Source organism: Mobula hypostoma, chromosome X2 (genome assembly GCF_963921235.1).
Source record: "Mobula hypostoma chromosome X2, sMobHyp1.1, whole genome shotgun sequence".
Taxonomy (NCBI): Eukaryota; Metazoa; Chordata; class Chondrichthyes; order Myliobatiformes; family Myliobatidae; genus Mobula; species Mobula hypostoma.
This window is the reverse complement of record NC_086129.1, coordinates 15,408,402-15,419,678: the sequence shown is the minus strand read 5'-3', so window position 1 is coordinate 15,419,678 and position 11,277 is coordinate 15,408,402. Positions and strand designations below refer to the sequence as shown.

At 43.2% G+C, this 11,277-nt stretch overlaps 1 protein-coding gene across 3 annotated transcripts in view; it reads left to right on the top strand.

Annotated features, from left to right (window-relative positions):
* The first annotated feature begins 434 nt into the window (after positions 1-434).
* Positions 435-11,277, top strand: part of LOC134340992 (zinc finger protein 385D-like) — a 34,120-nt gene continuing 23,277 nt past the window's right edge. The window contains exons 1-2 of one of the 3 annotated variants that reach the window (XM_063038659.1): positions 435-476; positions 1,304-1,421. In XM_063038659.1, the coding sequence (XP_062894729.1) occupies positions 1,335-1,421 (87 nt within the window). In that variant the 5' untranslated portion in view covers positions 435-476; positions 1,304-1,334. Of the gene's footprint in view, positions 589-1,303; positions 1,422-11,277 lie in introns of all 3 variants that reach the window. The other 2 variants (XM_063038661.1, XM_063038658.1) reach the window with 2 other exon arrangements.

The window sequence follows — 11,277 nt, the reverse complement described above, 5'->3', positions numbered from 1 at the left end:
TTTATACAGGACTATAAATTCCTCCAATTCACCCATTTTCCTCAATTTGTTGTCCCCCATTACTTCAGGTCTTTCACTTAATGCACCCCTTTTTGGCTACCCTTATTTCTGGAGTACTGTATTCCACAGTCTCCCACCCTCCTCCTTCAATCTCAAACCACCCCCCCCCCACCTTTTGCAGCCATAGGCTGCAAGCTAACCAAACTACTAGGCTCCTCCATGCCAAAGTCCCCACCCACTCAATCAACAGCCCCAACTGGCTATTCCTCAGCCCAACAACCACCTTGCTCTGGATCTGCAGAATCTCTCGAGTTTATGAATTCAGGCCATCACTCGGACAGCGCCAAGCCCCAGATAATGGCTGCTGTATTACCCAGAAGGCCACGCGTCAGAGTAGGCATTCCACTCACGTTGAAGGATCTCAATGCGCAGGCGCACGGGTCAGAGCTGCCATCGTGAACCGGGAGTTGGGTGAGGTACTGTTGAGGGTGAGGGACCTGAGGGTCAAGTCAGGGAGGGGGACGCCGAAGGAGAAGGTGGGAGCAGGTCTGTTTCTGCGGGACATGGCCAGGTGCCCGGATCCAGTCGGTAATGATAGGCTGAAGTCCCACGCCCTTAGTTACCTGAGTAACCGCGCGTCCTCTGCGGAGACAGAGCGGGATGGGAGCGAGCAAGAGGCAGAAGAGGGGAGGAGGAGGGTTTGGATGTGGGAAAGGGGCTGAATGTGTTGCTGCGGGTGGAGTTGCCCAGATCAGGGTTGGTGAAGGGACGTCCTTCTCCTTGGCCCTCCATTCCCCCCGCTCCTGCCGTTCACTCTGCTCTTGCCCCTCTCTGCATTAGCTGAGGGTGAGGGAGCTCAGCGGGCCAGATGGGGGACTTTCGCTGGGGATTAGTTGCAGGGAATTAATTGATAGCCGGAAAAGTTTTCCTGGCATTTTCCTCGGCTGAGACGGCCGATTTCTCACAATCACAGAGTTGGGGATAAGGCGGGGGCATCTTCCAGGATAAAGGGAATTTTGGACCGAATAGGGAACTGTTCCTGGGCTCAAGAGAAAGAAAGCGGAGATAATGCACAGAATTGTTCCCAGGATCAAACGAGTTGGGGGAGGAGAGGGGGATAAGCCTGGAGTTGAGGCGTTTGCAGGAATCTAGGAATCAGTGCACCTAATGGTTGTATCAGTATTTTACGTTTTCATTTTATTTCTCTCTAAAGTTAGCTGTAGAGCAATGCTGGTTTCAATCTTGGGGTAGACATGAGAGAATATGTGTCTTGCATTTTAAAGATTCCTCTTTATTTCTGCAGGTAGATCTTGAGTGCAGAGCAGGAACTGGAGATGTTGATGCCCAGCAGCCTTATACCATCACGATTTCTGACCCTCGTGGCTCATTTTGTCATTGTAGTTAATATCTTCTGGTCCAGGGTAAGTACAGAGGAAAGACACAGGAAAAACATGAGGGACAGTTCTTGGCCAAGATCAGGTTCAGCCTTCACTAAAGCTCAATATTTGGTGGGGGCAACATCTCAAAACGGAAGGGGTAGAGCAGAAATTTGCACTTGTATAGAGCTATTGTTGAGAGACTAAGTTATAGAGAGGGGTTAAGCATATTAGCACTATTTTCACTGGAGTATGGGGGAATGAAGGGTGGCCTTATAGAGGTGTATAAAATCGTGAGGGGCATGGGATGACTGCACAGCCTTTCCAGAGTTGGGGATTCAAGAACTTGAGGGAATAAGTTTAAGGTGAGAGGGGAAAGAGTTAATAGGAATCTTGGGGGTAAATTATTCCACCAAGAGGGTGATCATTATATGGAATGAACTGCTCGTGGAAGTGGTTGAGACAGGTACATTAAATCATTTGAAAGGTACTTGGATAAGTACATGAATAGAAAGGTTTCAAAGTTCAAATTAAATTTATTATCAATGTATATATATAGGCATCCGTTAGTCTCATGAGACCATGGATTTGCGCCTTGGAAGGTGTCCAGGGCGCAGGCCTGGGCAAGGTTGTATGGAAGATCAGCAGTTGCCCATGCTGCAAGTCTCCCCTCTCCACGACACCGACGTTGTCCAAGGGAAGGGCATTAGGACCCATACAGCTTGGCACCGATGTCATTGCAGAGCAATGTGTGGTTAAGTGCCTTGCTCAAGGACACACACGCTGCCTCAGCCAAGGCTCGAACTAGCGACCTTCAAATCACCAGACGAATGCCTTAACCACATGGCCACACACCAACATCAATGTATGTATATATGTGTATATATATCACCATATACAATCCTGAGATTCATTTTCTTGTGGACATACTCAATAAATCTAATAACCATAATAGAATCAATGAAAGACCACACCAAGTAGGACAGACAAACAACCAATGTGCAAAAGACAACAAATTGTGCAAATACAAAAGAAAAAATAATAATAAATGAGCAATAAAGGTTGAGAATATGAGATGAAGAGACCTTGAAAGTGAGTCCAGTTAAAACCCAACTACTTTCATATAACTATAGCCCACCAAGAGCAATTGAAAGTAGATATCCTTGGGCATGGCAAACAGAGTCTGTCAAATATTCAGGCATCGTTATGCCAAAAGATTTGGCAAAATTATCAGAATGCAATTATCAGCCAAATATAAAAAAAATTAAGGAAGATAAAACAAGATGGAACCTAATTTCTTTTCTTGGTCTCAGTTCAAGGATTGAATCTATCTCCATACAGACTTTCCATCCCCATACAGGCAATTTTGGCTGATAACAACTGACAAAGTTACATAAATACTATTGATAACCTGTGGGTAAAATGGACTCTTAAAATATGGAAAACTATTATAAAAGAATATAAACTAGAGAGAGACATTGCAATTCTTAAATGGTGTGCACATGACTCGGATTTTACGTCAAATAAACTGGATGCTTGACTTAAGGACTGGACAGCTAAAGGAATAACAGCTATTTGGAATATAATGAAAGAAGGAACACTGTTCAGTTTTGAAATGCTCAAAGAGAAACACTTATTAGAAAAACAAGACTTTTACTGGTATTTACAGATGTGACAGTATGTTAATAGGATGGTTAAAAATGTAACCAAGGCAAGTACATGTCTGATAGAGCTATTTAGAAAAGCATATAATTCAGATGACAGTAGTAGGATAATTTCAAGCATGTGTAAGGGTTTGTCAAATCTTAAAACACATTTGACTTCATACATTAAAACAAAATGGAAAAGGAAAGAGGGATAATAATATCTGAGGAAGACTGGACAATAATATGGAGGTATCAGTGGAAGTGTACCAGTTCACAGAAATGGAGGGAGTGCGGGTGGGAAAACTTGATAAGATATTTTATTACACCCTCTTAGAAATCCCATTGTGATAGTAACCTCCCTGTTTGCTGGAGAAATTGTAGAAATCAAAATGCAAACCATTATCATATTTTCTGGGAATACCCCGTTATCAAATACTATTGGAGTGGGATACAACAAGACATCTTTAAGTGTGAAATACCCTTAGAGAGTAAGACCATATATTTTGGGTATGTACTTCAAGAATGGTTGAGAAGAGATAAATATTTAATGAATGTACTGCTGGTAGCTGGTCAAAAGACTCTTACCAGGAAATGGTTATCACAAGAGAGCCCAACTTTAAATGTATGGATGGAAATTACAATGGACATTTACAAAATGGAGAAGATAACAGCATCTGTTAATCATAAATTGGAACAATTTGATTCATACTGGGAAAAATGGGTTAACTACATAACACCTCATAGGCCTGATTTTATTCTCACAAGTCAATGAATATGTTGTAAAAACAAGATCACTCCCTACTCTGTACATAGTTTTCTTCTTTCGATTGTTCTTTCTTTCCTCTCCTTTCTATAAGTGTATACCTCAGATAAATATTTTGTGGAGATTTGTGACAAATATGATTATATGATACATATGTACAGAATCTGAAATACATCTTACGGAAATGTCTGTTTGATGGTGAACTTCAATAAAAAATAAATTACAAAAAAAAGGAAGGCATACAGCGTATTGGCCTTCATCGACTGTGGGACTGAGTACAAGAGCCGAGAGGTAACGTTACAGCTATATAGGACCCTAGTCAGACCTCACTTGGAGTACTGTGCTCAGCATTCAATATCTCAAGTACCTTATTGACATTGGCTTTTGGCAGTATGCATACTGCAGTCAGGATCATGCAGGAGAACTCTTAGTGAGAAAAACGGTCAGCACCTAATCATTAGCTGTTCCAGGTTGGGGGAACAAGAGTGTGACAAAACCACCACATCCGATTACCACGAAACACAGACCCCTGTCTTTTGCCTTCTCAGAATCAGCAGTCTGGCCCATCCTGTGTTTCGAAAAGCCTTTAGGTCTTAACAATGTGTCCAGCATGTCCAAAGTGAGCCATATCTCCATGAAACACAGAACACAGCAATTCCTCATTTCCCTCCGATACAGCAATCTTGCTCTTAGATCCTCAGTCTTGGAGAAAGTTCTCCAGCAACTGTACATTTGCTAGCAAGATGTTGGGTAGAGGAACTTTATTGCTTGGAGTTTCAGTCTGGCTTGGAGTCTTCCCCTCATCCCTCTCTTTCAGTCATGGTGATGTACCTTCGGCTGCTAAAGGTTGCTGTACCTGCATGGTTGAGAGTTAAGTCCACCGAGTCCTTCAGAGGATCTTTTAATCGCTAGTGCATTAAGATGGTTCAAAGAGAAATTGCAGGCTGCAGATTGCAGTAAGAGTAATTCAGAAGAGGTATATTTAGAAGCTTTGTAAGCAGTCCGTGCTCACCGTGGTTCATCTTGGTAGAAGGTTTTGAGGGATATGGGCCGAACGCTGTCAAATAGAATTGGGTTAGATTGAAATCTTGCTCAACGTGGACCAATTGGGCTGAAGGGCCTGTTTTCACGTTGCATAACTATGACCCTGTTATCGTGGATGACCATCCTAAAGTATTTTACAAAATTTTATTCAGATCAAAGTGGACATCTACGGAATTATTAAGCGTGAGATCCAAACATTTCCATTAGTGAAAGGGGAAATGCTGAAACCACAGCTAGAGGGATGTAGTAAAGCTGGAGGATGTTGCTCCTCAGGTGGAAAGAGATGAGGCCATGAAGTTATGTTTTTCCGACAAAGAATTTCAGATTTAATTTCATGGTACTTCTCACGGAGAGCAAAGACTGGGATGACAAGAGCAAGACTTGATGCAAGGTGTGCCACAGGCAGCTCTGTTATGGAGATTATGCTGGAAGCTGTGAAGCTAGACGGAGCATGTGATGGGATTAAATTAATGTAACAAAGTGATAGATGAAAATTTCGGTATTGAATGCACTGAGATGGACAAAAGGCACAGAACAGCATCAGCATGTCACAGAGTCATACGGAATGTGATCCGTAGCATTATGCAAATAATGGCTGTGGATAATGCCGTGACTATTCTTCAGATGTAGTTCAGTGACTTTGGGGCATACTGAGTTTGTGCACTATCGGTTGCCAGGTCTTGAGGGACTGAGTTATAGGGAGAGGTTGGATAGGCTGGTCTTTCCTCCTTTGGGGGAGTCTGAGAGGTAATCTCATAGAGGTGTATAAAAGAGCCAGGTGGCATGGTAGTGTAGCAGGTAGCTCAATGGTTTACAGTACCAGCAATAACTGATCGGGGTTCAATTCCTGCAGCTGTCTGTAAGGAGTTTGTACCTTCTCCCCGTGACTGCGTGGGCTTCCTTTCATTCCAGATTCCAACCACATCCTCTGTTTAAAAGCAAGACTTTGCTCCTTTCACGCTTAGTTCTTTAGTTCTTTTCCCTTTGTTTTAACCTGTGACCTCTATTGTCCCTTCCAAAAAAGGCATCAGCTTCCCTTTATCCACTCTGCAGACACACATTGTTTTGCATACTTCCGTCAAATTTCTTTTTCAGAGTAAGTAGTCCCACTTCACATCCTTCCTGTTCTGCGGCAACCTGTCAACTTTTGATTCCGATTGGCTTGGGTCAGATCCGCTCTCACCCTTTAGCTTTTCTCTGGTTAATTATTTGTATTTAGTGTGGCTCCTTCTCTTTTGTAGCTGACTTAAAACTAGTGATCACTGTGTCCTTAGTGTTTACCTTCTAAAACTTGGTGCCCTTGACCTACCTCATTCCCCAGTATCTGATCAAGCAAAACCTGTTTTCTTATTTGACCAGTAATAGATTTCTAGAAAATTATCCAGGACAGATTTTCCATATTTCCTTAGAGCAGAAAAGGAGGCTATTCAGCCCCTCAAGTCTATGCTAGCTCACAGCAGTCTCATTCCCTCACTAATTTCCCCTGTGGCCTTTTCTCCCTACATTCCTATCAATTGCCTTCAGATCCTCCAGTTTCTTGCCTCCAGCCAAACACATTTTCTTTGAATTTTTTTTGTTTTTGTCTGTGTCTTCCATCTCCTATAAAAATAAAATAGGAGAAGTATAACATAGCAAAGATGAGCAGGAAGCCAGAGGATTGGGAAACTTTTAAAAAGCAACAGAGGACAACTAAAAAGGCAATACGGGGAGAAAAGATGAGATACGAAGGCAAGCTAGCCAAGAATATAAAGGAGGATAGTAAAAGCTTCTTTAGGTTGTGAAGAGGAAAAAATTAGTTAAGACCAAAATTGGGCCCTTGAAGACAGAAGCGGGTGAATTTATTATAGGGAACAAGGAAATGGTAGACGAGTTGAACAGGCACTTTGGATCTGTCTTCACTAGGGAAGACACAAACAATCTCCCAGATGTAGTAGTGGCCGGAGGACCTAGGATAACGGAGGAACTGAAGGAGATTCACATTAGGCAGAAAATGGTGTTAGATAGACTGATGGGACTGAAGGCTGATCAATCCCCAGGGCCTGATGGTCTGCACCCCAGGGTACTTAAGGAGGTGGCTCTACAAATCGTGGACACATTGGTTATTATTTTCCAATGTTCTATAGATTCAGGATCAGTTCCTGAGGACTGGTAGCTAATGTTATCCCACTTTTTAAGAAAGGAGGGAGAGAGAAAACAGGGAATTATAGACCAGTTAGCCTGACATCAGTGGTGGGGAAGATGCTGGAGTCAATTATAAAGGATGAAATAGCGGCACATTTGGATAGCAGTAACAGGATCGGTCCGAGTCAGCATGGATTTAGATTAGATTAGATTATGAGGACACGCAGTCCTCTTTTATTGACATTTATTAATGCATGCATTAAGAAATGATACAATATTCCTCCGGTGTGATATCACAGGAACACAGGACAGACCAAGACTGAAAAACTAACAAAAACCACATAATTATAACATATAGTTACAACAGTGCAACAATAACCATATAACAATTACAGCACGAAAACAGGTCATCTTGGCCCTTTTAGTCTGTGCCGAACTCTTACTCTCACCTAGTACCATAACTTGATGAAGAACAGGCCGTGAGCACAGTAAAAAAGTTCAAAGTCTCTTGGAAGTCCCACATCACACGCAGACGGGAGAAAGAAGAAAACTCTCCCTGCCATGCCCGACCACAGTCCGACTCTGAGTCGTCCGAAAACTTCGAGCTCCGATCAGCCCTCCGACACCGAGTACCGAGCACCATCTCTGCTGAACGCTTCGACCCCAGCCTCGGTCGCCAGCAGCAGGCAAAGCCGGGGATTTTGAGGTCTACCCTCCAGAGATTCTCGATCACACAGTAGCAGCGGCAGCGAACCGGGCATTTCAGAAATTTCTCCAGATGTTCCTCTGTGCCTTCTCACGTTCTGTCTCCATCAAATCAGAATTGTGCACGGCATCCAACTTACAAATACGATATCACTTCACCAGAGAGCTGCGCATGCTGCGTCATGCCACCATCTTCTCCTCCCGCTCCCAAATCTAGTACATTGTGCCACTGGACCTTTATATAGGGAACCAGTACCACCTCCTGCACCCCACTGTTGTTCTCTACCTTTCAAAGTGGTGGTCAAAAGGTCAGACATTGGCTAGTGCCAATGGTCCCAGATAATCGGGAAGCAGCACCTTGTATGGACTCTGTGGTAATGGTAATTTGGGATGCATAGGTTTATGCTCATCTAATTTGTCTTCAGATTCTGGTACTGTTTACTTCAGTTGTTTGTTTTCCCCCTTTTAAAGCAGACACCATTATCTTTGCTCGTCGAGCACCTCCGCTCCGTCCGCCACAACAGACAGGACCTCCTGGTTTTTCACCTGGAATCTACCAGCCTTCTCCTTCCCACCCTCCCCCCACCTTCTCTATAGGGTCTCTGCCCCTTCCCTCTACAGTCCTGACGAAGGGTTCTGGCCCAAAACGTTGACTGATCAATTCCAAGGACGCTGCCCGATCTGCTGAGTTCCTCCAGCGTGTTGTGAGTGTTGCTTTGACCCCAGCATTTGCAGAGTATTTTGTGTTTATTATCTGTGCCTATCCTTTTTGTATCTTTTCCGTCTCTAGCTTTTATTCATTCTCTCTTTACTTACGGGATTCATCTAACTGTTTCTATGTACAGGTTTCTCCCGCCATCTGAAGGTAGAGCATTCCGATGAAACGGTTTGTAAGCTGGAATGTCATAAAGCGAAGAAGCAATTACCATTTATTTATATGGGGAAAATTTGTGAGCGTTCGCAGACCCAAAAATAACCTACCAACACATAAAACCTAAAATAACAGTAATATAGTAAAAGCACGAGTGATATGATAAATACACAGCCTATATAAAGTAGAAATACCGCACTGTTCTCCGTAGTGAAAATCTTACGCAAGCGCTCTCGGCAGAAACACTCTCTCCAGTAACCTTTAAGCTATGAAGCTGCGAAATCATACCAAATAACACATAAAAATACACAGCCTATATAAAGTAGAAATAATGTATGTACAGTGTAGTATCGCTTACCGGAATTGGGAAGACAGCGCCGAGCACACTGATGATGGTGTGTTATGCTGGGGCTGGGGTGGTGCAGTGGCCCTCAACCGCCGGGCAGCGAACCGATACCGATCCGCGGAGAATGCAGCAGTCCGGCTGTGGCCGGGACGCACCCAACACATCTTTAAGAAAAAAGCCGAAATAAACAAGCTAATTAATTAGGTGCCGCCTGGCACGTAAATGTCGGCCTAGATCAGAGGCGATTGCTGATTCCCTGCCTCGATGTCGAAGGTTTTGAGGAAGTAGAAGGACTTAGACAGATTAGAAGAATGGGCAAAGAAGTGGCAGATGGAATAGAGTGTTGGAAAGTGTATCATCATGCACTTTGTTAGAAGAAATAAAAGGGTTGACAATTTTCTAAATGGGGAGAAAATTCAAAAATCTGAGGTGCAAAGGGACTTGGGAGTCCTTGTGCAGGATTCCCTAAAGGTTAATTTGCAGAATAAGCCTGTGGCAAGGAAGGCAAATGCATTCATTTGGAGAGGACTAGATATAAAAGCAAGGATGTAATGTTGAGGCTTTATAGCCACCGGTGAGGCCTCACTTGGAGTATTGTCAGCAGCTTTGGGCCCTGTATCAGGATGTGCTGACATTGGAGAGGGTTCAAAGGAGGTTCATGAAAATGATTCCAGGATTGAATGGCTTGTCACATGAAGAACGTTTGATGGCTCTGGGCCTATACTCGATGAAATTCAGAAGAATGAAGGGTGACCTCACTGAAATCTATCCAATGTTGAAAGGCCCTGATAGAGGTGATGTGGAGAGGTTGTTTCCTATGGTGGGGCAGTCTAAGACCAGAGGACACGGCCTCAGAATAGAGGCGTATCCTTTTAGAACAGAGATGCGGAGGCATTTCTTTAGCCAAAGAGCGGTGAATCTGTGGAGTTTGTTGCCACAGGGGACTGTTGTTGGGTATATTTAAGGCAGAGGTTGATAGATTCTTGATTAGTCAGGGCATAAGGGATCCGGGCAGAAGGCAGGAAACTGGGGCTGAGAGGGAAATGGATCAGCCATGATGAAATTTTGGAGCAGATTCGATGGGCCAAATGGCCTAATTCTGCACCTGTATCTTATGGAAAACCATGTAACGAGAGAGGATAAATCTGGTGGGAGAGAGGGTAAACCAGTCATCCTCTATTTTCAACAAAACACCAATTTGAATTTTTTTTGGTGTTTCCTTTAAGTAATTTTTAAATTGTGATGGGGATCACCTCATCTGGTTACTTGGTTGGTTTGTATTTGCTGACATTGTTCAACACTGCACAATACAGGTGATATCGTGCACCAGTGAGGAGCAGTCTGGGTGGCCAGAGCTCGCCCTCACTTTCAGAGCTTGTTGGCACATTTGTGCCATAAATGATCAGAGAATCGATTGAAATATGTGTGTGAGAGTGTGGAAGGGTTCAGTAACTGAAAAAGCTGCTGGTTGCTGCAGGAGTTTGCTGATCTGCTGTCAGTCCTGCTTTTGTCTTGTTCTTTCAAGTCCTTTAGTCAATTGCTTCTGCCTGAGGGGTGTGGCCTATCAGCATTTATGAAGTAGTTTAGATGCAGCTGAATACCACCTGCCTGATATTACTGTGTCCTGCTCCATTCACACTCTGCCCTGGTGTCCAGCTCACTCAGAGCCCAGCTTTATCAGCATGTTGATGGGTAAGTTTACACTGTGCAATGCCGTTGTTTCACTGTACTCATTGCTTGATGCCCTTCCAATGCTACTCAGAAGACAGACAGAGCTTTTCTTCTATCAGTTTAAAATTGGAAAGAAATATTTTACTGTCAGCCTGTTTATTGGAAATGTTTTAGTGATCCAAGCGTGGAAATTCCAAATTGGCTTCAGCGATAATCTTTTTATCAGTGGCAAACCTGTCTCAGGCCACTGTGCTTTGGTGAGGAGTAGAATGGCAGTAAATAGAGAGGAGGCTGGCTCAGTACCAGCCTTAAACTGGATAAAGGCTTGAAAAATAGAAACCATGGACTATAGTATATGAGCAGGGGACTAGTCTTTGAAAGTGAGTCCCCTCCTTCTGTGCTTTCAATTTTATGATTTCATGAGCAAGTTGTCATCAGTCTTCAAGGTCAGGAAATTAATACTTTAACAAAACAATACAATTTGTCAAGGAAATATACTTCCATATCATCACAAGATCAATTAACTGAAGAAATTTGGAGTCAAGAGTCAAGGTCATTGTGTTTGTTTAAGAGTACTATCCCCAAGTGGAGTGATCCATTGGTCTATAAGTATCTACGTTGCTATTTACTGAACTGGTTGCCATGTTTCCAATCATTTGTTGTTTCTGGTGACAGTGAATATATTTCTTTATCAACTGTTTGTGTCAGTAGATTTGTGTCTATTTTCTAGTTTA